The following is an 18,119-nucleotide window of genomic DNA, read 5'->3' as shown; positions in this document are numbered from 1 at the left end:
TGTCACTCCCCAGCTCCAGAAGCATTAATGGCTCCCTGCTATTGGCACTTAAAGCCTTCTATGACCTGGTTCCAACCTCTCTTTCCAGATTGATCTCCCCTGATTATTCCCCTTCATGAGCTACGTGTTCCAGCCACACTGACCTACTTCCCCATATTCAGCATTCCATCTTTCCCACCTCAATGACTTTGCCTAGGCTGTCCCTCATGTCTGGAATATTCTCCTTCCTCATTTCTGCCTCCTGTGATACTTCACTCCTTTTAAAGATCAACTGAAATACCACCTCCCACATGAGACACTTTATAATCCCCTCAATTGTTAGTATCTTCTCCTGCCCAAGACATTTTGAATTCAATTTGTACATTTTTTTGTGTATATACATTATTTCTCTCCAGTAGAGTATAAGCTCCCTGAAGGCAAGGACTGCTCTGTTTTTGTTTTTGTATCCCCAGCACCTATAGAGGGAGCCATGCTGCAGCAAAGAGAGTCAATCCCAAAGCCAGGAAGATGTGAGTTCAAGTCCTGTCTTTTACAGTGTGACCTTGGTCAAGTCACTTAACTTCTTAGTCCTCTAAGTGACTCTCTAAGACTATATATTACAGAAGAAGATACCAGCCTGCATTAGTAGAGGGAATTCCCTGTGCCCAAAATATCACAGATCCCATCCTTATCACTATCCTTAGTGCTTAGTTAGCATCGTGCCCGGTATATAGTAGGTACTTAATGAATGAGTCTTGACTTGAATTGAATAGACTCCATTGCCCTAAAACCCTTCAGTGTATCTGGGCTCTCTCCAAAGGTATAGATTGCAGCCCATTCTTATTCTTCTATCTTGTTCATCTATTACCCATTTTCTGCTAAATCCTTGGAGAGCAAGGACTGTGGGAGAAGAGAGTTCCACTTACAGTAACATTTTTGGGGATGGGAGCCTTCCTCTGGTTCTCTTAACATTATTGGGATACCAGCACATCCTGTTCATGGGCTCTCCCTAAATTATCCTTCACTCTGAGCCACTCTCTTTTTCTCTTCATCTGTATCTTGCATCATATCCCCTAGGCCTCTTGTCATGCATGATTTTTGGCTGGTGGCAAGTTGGAGCCCATTCATGCCTCCTTGTTCTACTCAGGATGCATATGAGTACCAGTGACCCAGGCTTGTCCATTCCCCTTGAGCATCAGCTTGCTCACATTTCCATTTGCTACTGTCCTGTGACAGGGCCAACTGGCCCCTGAAAATTATTACACCTGAAATCTTCTTATGGAATTAATGTGGAATTGACATTAGGTGTCAATAAATTTCTATAGATAAATTTCTGAGGAGTTGGAGGGAAAGGGACATTATGTGAAGAAGCCTTGCTTTTCTCCAGGATCCTGTTATGAAATAGAAGCTATGTTCTCTGGAGAGCAATGTCAGAGGGAAGAGGAAGAAGCCCCAGAAAAGGAAGGAGGAGGGTTACTGCTGATATGGTTGGGTGTAAAGCTGGTTGTGGCTGTAGCCACAGCAAAAGGGTTGAGCTCATGCTAAGCTAACTACTTTGACTCCATGGTGATTAGTTATACAGAAATGGAATTAATTGCTGGATCAGCAGAATGAAAGAAGGGACCTGAGAAATCCCTTACTCTAACCTTCTGGGTTAGTCACTCAGCCCCTACTGATTCAAATCTAGGGAGCTGCTTTTCCATTTTTGGCTTCTCTGTCTGTTAGAGAGCCCATTTTTACATCAAGTTTAAACCCTCATCTCTTAGATAGAGTATTTATGAAACACTTATGCCACATGCCAGGCAAGGAAACAAGACAGTCTCAAGGAACTTTCTGATAGTGGAGGGTGCTGAGGAGAGATGGGTTTATATTTTATGGCATTGGTGGTCCTGGAAGGTAAGGGTTGATTTGGTTCTGGGCAAGATGAAGTAAAAACTCACCCATTAGAGCTCAGTGTGGTCCCCCAGTAGGATCTAAATTTTGTGTGGGGATGATGGGCAGAGTAGAAGTGACATTGTTAAAAACCCATGGCAGGACTTGAGAGTCCTTCAGGTACTTAAAGAGAGTTATCATGCCCCCTCTAAGCACACTCACAACTTGCGTTGACATTAGACCTTCTGTCTTTTTTAGGGAGAGGAGTTTGAGATATAGGACAAGCAGATAAGCAGAGTTGAGTTGGAGAGCGGAAATATTTGTAAATATTATAGATGGAGTGCAAATACTGGAACCCTTTATGAAAAACATGAGAAAATAGTCCCAGAACTCTTGTGCAGCCCATAAATAGCACTCTTTTCTGCCTGAGGCAAGCCATGGGGAGAAGGAAACCGATCTTAACCAAGCAGCGGTGGTACCATGAGCTGCCAGTGTACCTGCCTACCTGGCTTGTGCTTAATGCAGATCTCCATTTATTACGTGTTTTGAGTGCCATTCCCATCATGCTCCTTGTACTCAGATACCATTTCAGTTTGCCAGTTTCCCTTTTCAAATGTGGCACGTAGAATCAAACACAATACCCCAACTGTATCTGATCAGTTGTAGAGATGAAACTGTGTCCTTTATTCTGAACCCTGTCCTTCTCTTAATGTCTGTTCCATAACTGGAGCAGGGCAGGTGGACCTTTGCCCTGGAAGTTGACAGATGTTGACCCAGAAGATGGTGTCGGTTTATTCTCTTTCTGAACACCAAGGATCACAGACTGGAGGAGGCTGAAAGTGTAGATGTATTTGTCAATAAATATTTTGCCATACAGCTCAATTAGATTCAATGTGCATTAATTAAACATTCTTGTCAATGAATATTTTGTCATAACTCAATTAGATTCAATCAATATGCATTAATTAAGCTCTCATTATATGGCAGGTGCTGAGGATTCAAGGACAAAAGTCAAGTAATCCCTGCCCACCCACCCCACCCCCCTGGCCAGAGTCTCCATGTATAAAACAAGCTCTTTACTCTCCCTTACCCCATTCATTTCTTAGATGATGTGATTCATATTGCAAGGGTAGAACCACACACTAATTTTGGACAAACATGTTTGGGTCCCTTTGAAGGTGTCCCTATTTAATTTTCCTAATCTGCAAAGGCATTTTACATACAACATTGTTTGTATTTAATTCAAATTCACTTGTGATAAATTACCTAGAGGATAAAAATAAGATTATTCCCTTACAACTTAATTTTGGATTGAGAGCTGTAACTAGGGTAGGGTCACTGTGTCTTTGTCTTAGTGTAAAAAATTTAGTAGGTACCAGCAGCCTTGACCAGGAGAATGTTTCTTTTCTTCTTTCCCTCAATCCTTTCCTTGCTTGACCCTTAGCCCCAGGGGCAGTCTAAACCTGATGTACATATTTACTCTGCCCCACCCCAACCCCTAGTATGTTTGGGAACTTTCAAGGCTACAGAGAGTAGTATCATACACTTCCTTGACTCCCAGCTCTTTTTAATTTTTTTTATTTTTAGTAGCATCTTATTTTTCCCACAATTACATGTCAAGACAATTTTACCATTCATTTTTACAAGATTTTGAGTTCCAAATTTTTCTCCCTCCCTCCCTTCTAAAATGGTAGGCAATTTGATATAGTTATACATTTGCCATCATGTAAAACATTTTCATATTCGTCACAGTTGTGAAAGAAACAGATCAAAAGGAAAAAAAGCAACAAAGAATAAAGTAAGTGAAAACAGTATGCTTTGATCTGCATTCAGAGTCCATCCATTCTTTATATGGATGTGGATAGCATTTTCCTTTGTGAGTCCTTTGTACTTGTCCTTCGTACTTGGATCATTGTGTTGCTGAGAAGAGCTGAGTTATTCATAGTTGGTCACCACAGTGTTGCTGATACCATGTACAGTGTTTTCCTGGTTCTGCTCATTTCTCTTTGCATCAGTTTGTACAAGTCCTTCCAGATTTTTCTGAAATCTGCCTATTCATCATTTCTTATTGTACAATAGTATTCCATTGCATTCATATACCATAGCTTGTTCAGCCCTTCCTCAAATAATGGACATCCCCTCAATTTCCAATATTTTGTTACCATGAAAAGGGCTGCTATAAATATGTTTGCACATTTCTTTTTCTCTTTTTATGATCTCTTGGGGATACAGACTTAATATCTGGATCAAACGGTATGCACAGTTTGTTTGCCCTTTAGGTATAGTTCCAAATTGCTCTCCAGAATAGTTGGATCAGTTCACAATATCACCAGCAGTGCATTAGTGTCCCAATTTTCCCAATCCTCTCCAATATTTATCTTTTTTTCCTTTTTTGTCATACTGGCCAATCTGGTAGGTATGAGGTGGTACTTCAGAGTTGTTTTGATTTGCATTTCTCTAATTAAAAGTGATTTTGAATACTTTTTCATATCACTATTGATAGCTTTAATTTCTTCATCTGAAAACTGCCTGTTCATATCTTTTGACCATTTATCAGTTGGGGAATGGATTGTATTCTTAAAAATTTGACTCAGTTTGCTATACATTTGAGAAATGAGGCCTTTATCAGACATATTTGCTATAAAGATCATTTCCCAGCTTTTTGCTTTCCTTCTTATTTTGTTTGCATTGCTTTTGTTTGTGAAAAAGCTTTTAATTTAATATAATCAAAATTATGTATTTTGCATTTTGTAATGCCCTCTATCTCTTCTCTGGTCACAAACCTTACCCTTCTCCATAGATCTGAAAGGTAGACAATTCCTTGCTCTTCTAATTTACTTATGGTATCACCCTATCTGTCTAAATCATGTACCCGTTTTGACCTTGTCTTGGTATATGGTGTGAGATGCCGGTTTATACCTAGTTTGTGCTCTAATATGTTCTGGTTTTACCATCAGTCTTTGTCATATAGTGAGTTCTTATCCCATAGGCTGGGGTCTTCTGGTTTGTCAAATACTAGATTACTATATTCATTTACTGCTGTGTCTCATGTACCTAATCTATTCCAAGGATCCACTACTCTTTTTTAGCCAGTACCAGAGTTTTGATGATTACTGCTTTATAATATAGTTTGAGATCTGGCATTGCCAGGCCATCTTCCTTTGTATCTTGTCATGTTGTTAACACACTTTTTATGAATGATTTCACTCATCAACTTGCCTCAACCAAATGGGTTATTAATGTCACAGACCTCAAGGATGCTAGACCAAGATAAATGTTTGTGGTGCTGCGGAAAGGGAGAATTTGTAGTTAGAGGACTTGGGCCCAAATTCCAAATCTTCCATGGATTAGCTGTTTTGACCTTAGGCAGATCAGGTCATTTAAGGTCTGTTTCAGTTTACTAATAAATGTGAATAATGATAGTAGTAGTAGTAGTAGTAGTAGTAGTAGTAGTAGTAGTAGTAGTAGAAGTAGTAGTAGTAGCAGTAGTAGCAGTAGTGGTAGTAGTAGTAGTAGTAGTAATAGTAGTAGTAGTAGTAAGTAGTAGTAAGTAGTAAGTAGTAGTGGGAAGAGGAGGAGGAAGAGGTGGAGCTGCAGTAGTAATACACATAACCTTTCTACAGGAGAGTATTCTTGAATAATGTTATCTATTATTCGGTCATTCCACAAGCATTTATTAAGTGTCTACTGCATGCCAGGCACTGTGCTAGGTTCTAGAGGCACAAACAAACACAAATGCAACAATCTCTGTCTTTAAGCGCTTCCTTCTATTGGAGAAGTCCATATTTTGATACAAAATCATTAACATTGAGGGGGATCAAGAAAAGGCTTCACACATGAAGTCCTCCTTGAATTGAATCTAGAAGGAAGAGAAGGTTTTAAAAGGCAGGCGTGAGGAGAGAGTCCATTCCAGGCATGGACGAGGGCAGATAATGTGCCATGTGCTGTGTAATGACTTGAGGGAAATCCAATGTTCATTTTCTCCATTGTCTCCCCAACAGGTCCTGCGTGACAGACATGTGCGAGTGTCCAGTCCATAAAAACTGCTATTGTGAATCCTTCTTGGCGTATGCCCGGGCTTGCCAGAGAGAAGGGGCCAAAGTTCACTGGAAGCCAGAGCAGAACTGTGCAGGTAAAGGAGCCATCTTGGCTTTCCCGGTGGGAGGAAGCCTGAACCCTTCCAGGGATACTTCAGCCCACCACAACTATCACAGCACACTCTTGGCAGAAGAAAGGGAAAAGTGGTTGGGATCAGGAAGTCAAACAATGGCCTGCTTGTTCTGCAATTTGAGAAAACAGGAAGCTGTCACTGAGCAAGGCATCCACCACTTAGGAAGAGGTGTTTGTTGACAATTTGATTTTAACAGATTTTCAGGGTTATCATCATTAAGAATTTCTTCCAATACAGAGAAACAGAATGATAAAACAGAAAGAAGGCTGTATTTGGAGTCAAACAATCTGGGTTTGATTCCTCATTCTGCTGCGTGACTTTGGGCAAGTCATTTAACCTCTATAGGACTGAATTTCCTCTTGTAGACTACAGGAGAGTATTCTTGGACTAGATAGCCTCCGGGGCTATTCTCAGATCTAGAAATCGGCCACAGATTCAAAGCCTCAGTTGTATTTCAAGTTGTGTATAGAGCAAGGGAGAGATGCACTAAGCATTGGAAGCATGCGTTATAATAATAAGACATTTACATGGGGCTTTAAGATTGGCAAAGCACTTTATAGCATCTCCTTTCAAGCCATATAACAATCCTCTGAGGCAGATACTGTTGTGGTTTAATGGCTTTGGGGAACCCCCAAAGACCAGAGGACTGGACAAAGTCATCTGGAATGAATTTGTGAACTAAAGCATTCTTTAATTCAAGGTGGCAAAGGTTTATTGTAATGCCAATAAGGTGGGCAAAGCTCATTAAGGAACCTGCAGCTTAAGAGGAATAATGCTAAAGCTTATACAGCAAAAGTAGTGGATTATCTGGCAGATATGCAAATTAGGTGATAACTTACAACCTTGGTCACAGGCATCATTGACTCCTGGAAACCAGGGGAAGGGGTTTCTCAGGGGTGTACTTTTGGTCTGTTACATCTGTAGCAGGATAGCTTTGAGGGTTGATGTCTATAGTTTGACCTTTGGATTATGTATGATAACTTTGGGAATCAGTACAGGATAATTCTGTGGTTACAAGATTGTCCTGTTTTTACAACAGAATTTCTTCACAGGTCAGCTTGTTCTTGTGACAGGGAAAGATAGTTTGTTTTACTGGGGCCCACTCATGAGTTATTGCTAGGCACAGTGTCCTTGGGCTGGGGAGAAAAATGTCAGGGATAGTGTTTTGAAGCTGGAGAGAAATGTGATCTTGGAATTGGGGTCCAAGCACAAGCACTACTACAAATATTATGCCAATTTTACACGTGAAGAAGTTGAGCCTGAGAAAGATCAAATGGCTTGTCCAGTGTCACACAATTAATAAATGTCAGGGGCAGAATTTGATGTTGGGTCTCCGCAAATCCCTGCCCAGTACTCCCTGCAATGCCATGCTCCTGCCACATTACTGGGATGACTCCCCTCTCTCTTTGTCTTTTCCTAAGTAGTCACTTATTGACTGGAATACTAGGACTTGTCAGACCATGCATGACTCTTTCCTCCAGTGAGCCCTGAGGACAGATTTAGTCTTTATGTAGCCTACAAGCAGTGACTGTCACTGAAATTTTCACTGGATAACAGCCTCTGTGACCATGAGGGGTAGCTTCTGACTGATCCTAGACTTGTGCTTCTTACTTTCAGTATACATGTTCAACTGGAGTCTCCTTGACTCACCTCCAAATCCCTCCTTCATGAGGCTGGCTCCAAAATTCTAAGAAGATTTTGCTAATGGAAAAGCAATATGGCTTTTCCTGGGATCTTTCAGCAACCATCTCCAAAGCATAGATGAAGCTGAGGGATTCAAGACTCAGCAATGGGTCCAGAGGCATTTAAGAAAGCTAACATGATTAATTATAGCAGAGTGGCAAATGGATAGTCAAACACATTGCCACATGTGTAGGTTATGCCTGGGCACTCATTTGAGGCTCACCAAGGATACTGGGACCTCTAAGGACTACCCACTGCTTGACATCTATTACTTGAAGCCTTTGGTTTGGAACAATGCTCAAGACCACTTAAGGCAGTGAATGACAGTTCACTGGGGGCCAAGACCTTGGAAGGCTCTTGGTGAGAAGCAGGGTAAGAAATGCAGAGTGAACAAGGGATTAACCAAGAAGTTGATCTGGCTTATACTACTGGCATGGCCATTGTTGCTTTTGGAAGTTCTCTGAAGAACTAATATTCAGTTATCAAGGGGAGATTGTTAGACCTTCTCATTCATCATTTTAACAGATGAGGAAACTGAGGCCCGGATTTGCCCAAGGTCACATAGGTCATAAGTTATTTAGGGAGGATTTGATCCCCTATCTCCTGACTCCAAAATGAGGGCTTTGTCTACTACACCAAGTATGTGAATGATTGTAAGACATACTGTGTACCTCCATACATTTACAAGCCCATATGCCATGAACCCAAGCTTGGCCTTCACCTATTCATTCATTCAACACTCATTTAATAAATGCCTATGTGTCAGACATTATGCTAGGCACCAGGAATATAGAGATAAAAACAAAATGGTTGCTGCTCTCAAGAAACTGACATTACATCATAAGAAACAACCCAACCCCTCACCCCTGCTTTTTTCACTATGCCATGCTGCTGCCTCCAGTATTTCTCCTAACAGTTCTTATGGAAAACCCTGTTATAATAATTAGCTCATTTAAGCCTTTTTTTGTTGGGTAGTCATTTTCAGTTGTGACTGACTCTTTGTAATACCTTTTTGGGATTGTCTTGGCAAAGATACTGGAGTGATTTGCTGTTTCTTTCTCCAGCTCATGTTATAGATATGAAACTGAAACTAAAAGTGTTAAGTGGCTTGCCCAGGGTCACATAGCTAGTAAGTGTGTGAGCCTGAATTTGAACTCAGGTCTTTTTGATTCCTGGACTGGCACTCTATCCATTGCACCATTTTAAACCTAGGAGACAATATGATGGCCCACTTAGTTCTCTCATATTTGACTTTAGGGAGTTCATTGTAGATGCAAAATTCTGTGTTCATTCACCATTGCTCTAAGCCCCCAGTTAGGGAAATTGGTAGCACCTAGGCAGAAATTGAATTTGCTATGTAACCTTATATGTATAGTGGTTTCTAATTAATTCCTGGCCTCTGTGTTTGGAGCAAAATTCAGATGACTGGAAACGTTTGATAATAAATGGGCATTGGGAGGGGAAGTTGAGGAAAGAGCTGACCTTTTGTTGGGAATTGCCGCTGTTTAGGTCTTCTGCTCTGAAATGCCTGCAGAGCCAATTGATTCTCCTTGATATGAAAGGTAATAGAAAAGTGAGCTATGATCAGAATGCCCCAAACCGCCACTATTTTTCAGACCATGGACAGCTCTCTCCTTTGCATTAAGAAGCTTAGCTCTGGAAGGGCACATGGAGCACCTCTATTGGCTCCTGGTCAGAGCACTCAGGGGCCACAAAGGAGGCACATTCTTATCCAACTCATCCAGCCTCTGCACCAATTCCCTCCTTCTGTTGCTTTACAATTGCTGGGATCAAGAATTTAATCCCTGAGTGACTTCCAGACCCTTTGCTCCAGTGATTTTTTCCATTATTAACCAAGCCCAGTTTCCCCTTGCCAAGCATAGTGCCTGTGTTAAAGTTTAGCAGGCTGTAACTTTCATTTCCTCGTCTACACTGCCTAGCCAAGGAGAAGTGGGGACAGGCTGTGTTACAGCAGGGGTGGTGTGTTCTGATGAGTGAGAGCTGTGTAGAATTACTCTTGGGGCTGCTGCTTACTCTTTGGGCCCATGGGGCTGCTCATAGGCTAAGTTCAGAAAGAAATAATCACCCTTGTCTTTCTCACATCCTCCTGCCTTTTCCTTCCTCACCTTTCAACTCAATTCAATTAAAGGAGCATTAATTGCCTACTCTGTGCCAGGTACTAACCTGGGCACTGGGGATTTAAATACAGAGGTGAAATAGGCCCTGCCTTCAAGGAGTTTACATTCTACTGGGTTGGCATCTCGTTCAATCATGAAGCGTTTACTAGTTATCTACTATGTGCTGGGCACTGTGCTGGGTGCTGGAGTTGCAAAGACCAAAATTAAACAGTCCCTGTACTCAAAAACTTATATTTATTGAGAGAATTCAACAGATTTTTGACTCATTTACCTGACATACACTACTTTATTTAGAGAAAAGGACCTGGGAGTCATACAGCTGTTCTCTCTCTATCTCTTCCTGTCTTTCTCTCTCCAGCATTCCCTCTCTCCTGTCTTCTTATCAACGAGGTGATTTTAAATATTTTAAGGATAACTGTTCGTCACTGCAAAGAGACCCATGAATGTTGTAGAAGTGGAAGATGTCAATTTCCCAGTGTCACAAACAGCTGTAATGATATCAGCCTGGTTAATGAAAGCTGCTTTTAATCTAGGGATTTCACTCTGTTGGCATTAGAATGCAGGATATTTTCTCCAGCTAATTCTATGTGCATGGAAATGACAAGGACTGTGTGACCTTGTTTACCCAAGCCCCACCTCTTCAGACTTCTGTTTTCTCTACTGCCCCAGCCCATTTCGGTATATTTACACACAGAAAATAGATAGATAGATAGATGGAGATTGATAGATAGGTAGATAGATAGAGAGAGAGAGATAGATAGATAGATAGATAGGTAGATAGATAGATAGATATAGATACCTGGTAGATGTGGTTGGTAAGGAAAAAAATGAATGAAAGGCTAATGGTTGTTGTGCATGTAAGTTCAGAAAGTCCCATCTCTGCTACTTCCTGTGACCTTTGGCAAGTCAGTGAAGTCCTCAGTTTCCAGATCTGTAAAATGAGTGGGTTTGATTCAATGACCTTTGTCATCTGAACCTCCTCTAAATCTATGATCTTGTAAATTAATTCTGAGCCTGTTTCCTCACATGCAAAAGGAGGAGGGTGAATTTGACATTCACTAAGATTTCTCTCTAAATTTCTGATCATCTGAGCACCAACCTAACTATGTCTACAGAGGCTCATCCTGACACATGGCTAGCCAAGAATGGCTTTTGGTGATGGCTTTACAGGAAGTGGTCTATTGAATTATGAAGGGGTTGTGAACTTTGGAGAACCCAAGGTCACCTTGATGTTCCAGTGAGAAATTGGAGTAAGCCATTAGTGTAGGAACACAATAATGCTAAAAATAGAAATTAGAGTTCTATCTAGAAAAAAATGGGGTCATGCTGCTAAGTAACCCTTATGAAACTGATTTTATTCAAATGTTTTTGCAAATACTTTCCTAGCATCCTATGAGTTGAGCAGGCAATATCCTTATAAGAAATGAGAATTTATGTCAGAAGATAATTGAGTACTCTTTTGGTAACGAAATCACTTTTCTCATCTGATTTTTTTATAGAGTGACAGTTACTTGAGTAGCCTTCACAGAATCTCATTTTACGGTTCTGATCGCCTTCCTGTTAATTGACTTAAGTCAGAAAGGGCATGTTCTGTAACTGCTACGAATTTATAATTTGGAAGACGAAAACCAAAACCTGCTAGCTTGAACACCAGCCATTGTCTTCCAGTTCTCCAATTACACAGTATTTAGTCATGTATGCTGTTGTTGCCAGCTGAATCACAAATGAGGAGGGTTGAACTAAGGTTTCTCTTCCATTACTTGGAGTTCAAAGCTTTGAAAGTTCCAGTGTTTTGTGGGCCTTGGTCCCCTCTCTATTGATACAGTTTTGGACACCCCTCACACACCTTAGTCAGTAGTATCTGTAAAGAGCTGGGACCAATAAATTCATCATCTAACGTCCACCCATCTGGAGATAAGCTTCACTTTTGCACTGTAGACCCAAAGTCAGATTCTGGACCTTTCCAGAATCTGCTTTAGCAAGATCTGCAAGAACTTGTGTTCTTTCATCAATCATTCAAGAATTTATTGAACATTTACTGTATGTAAGCCACAGTGCTGAGCACCGTGGAGAGACAAAGAAAGGCAAAAACATGGTTGCTGCCCTTGAGGAGCTCACGCGCTAATAGAGGAGAAAACATGCAAATAAATAACTAGACATGTGCATAAATAATGAGACACATCCTGAAGTCAGGAATACCTGAGATCAAATCTAACCTCAGCACCTACTAGCTGTGTGACTGTTGGTGAGTCACTTAACTGTTTGCCTCAATTTCCTTATCTATAAAATGGAAGTAATAGCACTGATCTCCCAGGGTTGTTTTGAGGATCAAATGGGATAACTGTAAAGTGCTTATTGCAGTGTCTGGTGCAGAGTAAATGCTATATAAATGTCGGCTAGAATTAAGTATTGCACACACACACAGACACATACATATATAGTTTAAATGGGAAGTAGTCTCAGAAGGAATTCACTAGCACTTGGGAGACTGGGAAAGAAAGGTCTCTTCTATAAGATGGGATTTGAGCTGATTCTTGAAGGAAGCCAAAGAAATGAGGGGTAGAGGTGAGAGAGATGTGGGCATTTGAGGAAGAGGAGCCAGCCATTTCAAGATGGGGATGGAGGTGGAGATAGAGATGGAGTAGAGCAAAGTCAGGATCACAGAGCACATGGAGGAGATCAGTGTCAGAAAGGCAGGAAGAGGCTGGGTTTGGGAGGGCTCTAAATACCGGATTATTCCATATTTGATCCTGGAGGCAGAGGAGCCTGAGGTCACCTGTAGCATCACCACTTTTGTTTGGGGTGACCTTGAAGGAAGTGCTTTGCTAACATGCAGGCCAGTAGGAAAATGAAGGTTTTTCCATCTCCATCACTATCCACCTGAGCACTTCACTGTGGTGTGGAGGTGACCCTGGCAACCTGGCGACCCTGAAGGCAACACTAGTGGAACCCAAGCTCTGTCGGATCCTACTGAGCTGGAAGGGCATGGCATCAGGGCCCAATGTAAGACTATGCCTCTGCCGTATTAGCAGCAGACTATCTTCGAGAAGTGTCTCACTGAAGTGGCCTCAGAGGATTGATTTTTCAGCTACAGAAAGCATTCAAAACCCTCTACTAAGTCATGGACAAGTTGAGACCCCCATCAGTGAGGGGAGCTCCCACACCCATAGAATCCCGCATTGGCATTTTCAGAGTCTGTATCAAATACTGCTAAAAAGAGGGGGCAGTGCTTTTTACACCTATTGGGATAATAACCCCTTCTTCATCTTGTCTGTATTTGGTGTCTGCTTGATAGCTGGAATCAAATGGCCCTTTAAGGTTTGATAGGAGCCTGTGTTAGCTTATATGATGCTTAAAGTAGGTGCAATCATAATGCTCATTTTACAGATAAGAAAACCAAGGACAAGAGCATAAGTGACTTGTCCATTATCACACAGCTAGTAAGTATTTGAGAGAAAATTTGAACTCAAATCTTCCTGACTCCAAGTCTAGCACTCATTGTCTATCCTCCCTCTACATCATCTAGCTCCCTCTACTTATGATGGCAGGGACTATTTCCTTCTCTTTTTGTATTCTTAGTGCCTAGCATGATGTTTAGACACTTAATCAATGTGTTTGTTGATTGATTGGCTACATAGATCTTTCTAGATGCCCAGCACATGGCTTAGAATAGTCAGGGACCTGACAAAGTCTGTTACTGTTCACTTATTTCAATCATGTCTGGCTTTGTGACCCCATTTGGGAGTTTTCTTGGCAAAGATACTGGAGTAGTTTGCCATTTCCTTCTCCAGCTCATTTTACAGGTGAGGAAACCAAGGCAAACAGGGTAAAATGACTTGCCTTGGGTCACACAGCTAGTAAGTGTTTGAGGCCAGATTTGAATTCAGGTCTTCCTGACCCCAGGCCTGGCACTCTAGCCACTGTGCCATCTAGTTTGGGAACATCTACTATGGTAAAAAATCATGTGGGCTTTTATGATGTCCAATCAATACTCATTAAGACATATGAATGGGATTTTACTCTCACAAATATTGCTGAAGGGGAGGACTATCCTGGACCCCTAACCTCATGAAGTTATTTTTTATTTACTTTGCATACTTAAAAAAATCTCTCCATACAGAGACAGAGGATGGCATAGGTGATAGAGCACTGGGCTTGGAGTGAGGAAGACCTGAGTTCAAATCCAGCTGCAGACACTTCCTAAATGTATGACCCTGGTTGAGTCAGTTAGCTACTGGAAATCTCAGTTTTCTCATCTATAAAATAGGAATGATAGCTCTCCTACCCTTATTTGCTTGCTTTTTGTCTCTACTTAATTCATCCATGTAAATGTTCTATCTCCCTAGGAAGACTATAACCTCCTTAGGACAAGGAGTTTTTGTTGTTGTTTGTTTCATCTTGACATTTCCCAGTGAATTACACAGGTGGCATAGGACAGTGTCTTTCCACTGTCCTCTGGCTCTAGAGGCAGATGACCAGGGTCCAAATCCTGCCCTTGCTTCTTACTGTCTGTGTGACCTTGGGGGAGTCCCTTTACCTTATTGGCCCTCAGTTTCCTCATCTGTAAAATGAAGCAGTTTGGACTAGATGGCCTCTGAGGTCCCCTTCCCATTGTACATCTAGGATCTTCACATTGACATTTGAAAGGTGTTTGTTGGATTAATTGAGTTGTGCTCCCTGCCCTCCTTGTGAGAGAACATGCCCACACGTATGGGCATCGAAGGGGTGTGCTCCTCATTGAGGGGGACTATGTCCATGTCAATGAAATCATGATGTGAGTCCATTTGAAAACTGGAATAGATAAGTGGTTGTTGAGACAAGAAGCAGTTTGCCACCTCTATCCATGTGGGTTATGGTTATGGTTCTGAAATATGGCAGACATGCAAGCTCAAGAATTGCCTTATATAAAGCATACAAATTGGAAGTCATGATAAGTGAGAATGCTTGTAAGTGAAATGAATTTCAGGGGATGCCCTTGAACCCAAAGAAATGAGTGTCTTGTTTTTAATAGTTGGACTTTCCAAAGCTCATGCTGTCCACCTTTCCTATCTTTCAGCCACCCAGTGCAAACATGGTGCTGTATATGACACCTGTGGGCCTGGATGCATCAAGACATGTGACAACTGGAACGAGATCGGCCCCTGCAACAAGCCGTGTGTTGCAGGCTGCCACTGTCCTGCCAACTTGGTTCATCACAAAGGAAGATGCATCAAACCAGTTCTCTGTCCCCAACGGTGACCTTTGTTCAGGGCCAAAGACTTGGAAAACTGGTGTCCTTGACACCTGCATTGAACAGCCAATGAAGGACTATGGGTTTTAAATGCAGATTCTGCAAAAAACATACCCAGAGTACATATGTGTAAATATACCTATCTGTACACATCTATACATACACACATGCATGTGTACGTATAGATGTGTATGTATAGAGAGAGATTCAAAAACATACAACATTTATATAAACCATAGAAGGAAGAATTATTATATGTATATTTTTTGCTATAAGACATGTATTATTTCTAGGATTCTCATCTGTAAGCCATGGCAGTTATTGTATAAATAAACCCAATGTTTCTAATTTAATCAGGTGGTATGGCAGCCTTCTGGATGGCTTTCCTATTGCATAAACTTCAAGGAAGTTTTTTTTTTTAAGAACTCTAGTGTTCCAATGGCATTCATTTTGATCCTGAACCAGGATTTGTAGTTGAATGGAAAATTTGTCTCCCTGGAGGAAGAGGATTTATCTGTGGGCAAGAAAGGAATGTGCACTTGTGAAAGCTGGCCAGGGGATTGATGATGGGAGTGAAAATGGCTGGACAGCTGGATCTTTGAAGCCACATAGTTGATAGTGTTTCCAAGATTGACTGGCTAGATGCCAGGTTGGTGACATTTGTCAGTGGAACCAAACCAAAGAGCCAAATAGTTTCTTGATTTAAAGCACCCCTTTTATTGTATTTTTTATTTAAGTCTACCCCCTCTTACACATGTGCATGCACACACACATATGCACACACATACACATGCACACACACATGCACACACGCGCACACATATTCACACACACGTACATGCATACATACATATACACATGTGCACACACGTGCACATACACACACACCTACATACACATGCACACGCAGCATCCCAACAGTCTTAGTTTAGCTTTAATAGCTTATTTCCACTCCAAGACTTTTCTATATTCCATAGAGGCAGGTTGGTGAATAGAGACATGGTAGGTGAGCCCAGAAGACAGTTTAAAATCCTACTTTTGACACATATGGACTGTGACCCTGGACATGTCATGTAACCTCCCTCTCAGTTCCCCTCATTATAAAACACAAATGACTGGCTTGCTTTGGTCATCCAGGAGTTCTCTATGCCAATCAAAACACAGGTGCAGGCTCGATCCTGATATTAAGAAACCAGCAAATCACTGAGCATGTATTAAGCACCCATTGTGTGCCAGGCATTGTGCTAAATGTTGAGGCACAAAGAAAGAGAAGAAACAGTCCTTGCCTTTTAGGTGCTCATCCCCTAATGAGGAGACAACATATGTGGATCAGAAAATTCAAGATAAATAGAGAGTATCTAGATGGAAGGTAACTTGAGGTAGGCTAGCACTAGCATCTGGGGGGAACCAGGAAAGGCTTCCTGAGGGTGGCATTCCTGGAGATGAGTCTTAAAGGCATCTAAGGATTCTAAGAAACAGAGCTTGGGGGGAGAGCATTTCAGGCATGGAGAATGGCCAGTGCAAAGGCCTAGAGATGAGAGATAGGATGTTGTATGTAAGAAATAGCCAGCAGGCCAGTTTGACTGGATTGAAGAGTAAGTGGGATGTAAGAAAATTAGAAAAGGTAGGAAAGGGCTAGCCCATGAAGAGTCTAAGTGGCAAATAAAGGACATCATATAGGTTACTTTACAGATGTGGAATTTATTGCAAAGAAATCCAGGGTCCATTTATGCCAACCCAGACATGAACAAGAATCTTTCTTCTACTTCTTAAATCAATGGTTGTGTACCCTCCATTTGAATTGAGGGGAACCCACTACCTCCTGAGGAAGCATATTCTTCTTCAGTCTGCTTCCAGATGATTCTAATTACAAATCGGTTTCCTCCTGTACTTACTTCTTCCTTGTCCTGTCTCTGAAGCCAGAGTAAATGTAATCCCTCTCCAGAACTACCCACAGTCTCTGGGCTGGATATCCTTAGTCCCTTCGATGATCCTTGGAATGACATGATTTCCAGTTCTCTCTATTACGTCCCCACATTCTCTGGGCTGGATGTCCTCAGTTCCTTCGATGATCTTTGGAATGACGCGATTTCCAGTTCTCTCTGCATCTTGGTCACTTGCCTCTTTGTTGATTGCCATGTTCCATGTATAGTATTGATTAAAGCTTTGACTCTCTGCTAAAGTCCTCCTCCGATGTCTTGCTGTGGTTTGGTTGTGAATCTGGGTTCCCAAAGCCTAGGCCACAGGGCATAACCTCTGGCCCATCCCATGCCCATTAGAATGTGAACTCCCAGAGCAGAGGCACTGGTTGTTGCCCTTTCTTTGTATGGACACTGTGATGTTTGTTGAGCTGAGGAACCTGACTCCACAAAAGAGAAGCCACTTTGCCTACAGGTATTAAGTGACCAATGTAGGATTTGATTCCATATCATAGGATCATAGAGATAGACCTCAGAGGCCCTTAGAGGTGATCTAATTCAAATCTGAATTTTGTAGATGAGGAAGCTAAGGCTGGAGAAAAGGAGGGATTGCCCATCATCACACAGGTAATAAACACTAAGAGAGAGATTTGGTTCATAGGTACGGCCCTGGAAAGGATTGTAGAGGTCACTTAGTTCTATTACACCTCCCCCCTGCCCCGCTTACACACACACTTAACATTTGAACAAATGAGGTTCAGAAAGTTAAATGACTTCCCAAGGTCACAAAGGTCACAAAGCACCAGCAGTGGGATTTAAATCCCAGTCTTCTGATTCTGGGGCCAGTGTATTTTCCACTACCCCTTGGACCCCACTGTCCTTTCTACCCTGTACATGTAGTCCTGTTGTCCCAAGACCAGCCTAGTTAATTTTGGACTCACCGTCAACAGCGCCAGAGGGTGGTACCTCTTTTTGCCCCCAGGAACCCTCAAAGTCTCATCTCCTAAGTCATGAAAGGATTGTAACCAATTTCAGTGATGCCCACACCAATGAGATCACAGACTCTTCAGGTGCTGGAGTAATAATAGTTGATTGGTTTTCTGGCTGACATATTCATTTTTGTTGCA

The 18,119-nt window shown here is 41.7% G+C and overlaps 1 protein-coding gene across 2 annotated transcripts in view; it reads left to right on the top strand.

Moving 5' to 3' along the window:
- Positions 1 to 15,426, top strand: part of BMPER (BMP binding endothelial regulator) — a 350,399-nt gene extending 334,973 nt beyond the window's left edge. For both annotated transcript variants that reach the window (XM_036739450.1, XM_036739448.1), the window contains 2 exons: positions 5,853 to 5,983; positions 14,900 to 15,426. In XM_036739450.1, the coding sequence (XP_036595345.1) occupies positions 5,853 to 5,983; positions 14,900 to 15,081 (313 nt within the window). In that variant the 3' untranslated portion in view covers positions 15,082 to 15,426. The remainder of the gene's footprint in view (positions 1 to 5,852; positions 5,984 to 14,899) is intronic.
- Positions 15,427 to 18,119: the final 2,693 nt, after the last annotated feature.

The sequence above is a fragment of the Trichosurus vulpecula genome, chromosome 9 (assembly GCF_011100635.1).
Source record: "Trichosurus vulpecula isolate mTriVul1 chromosome 9, mTriVul1.pri, whole genome shotgun sequence".
In the NCBI taxonomy this organism is placed as follows: Eukaryota; Metazoa; Chordata; class Mammalia; order Diprotodontia; family Phalangeridae; genus Trichosurus; species Trichosurus vulpecula.
Note: the sequence above shows the minus strand (reverse complement) of the source record. Positions and strands in the feature narration are given on the sequence as shown.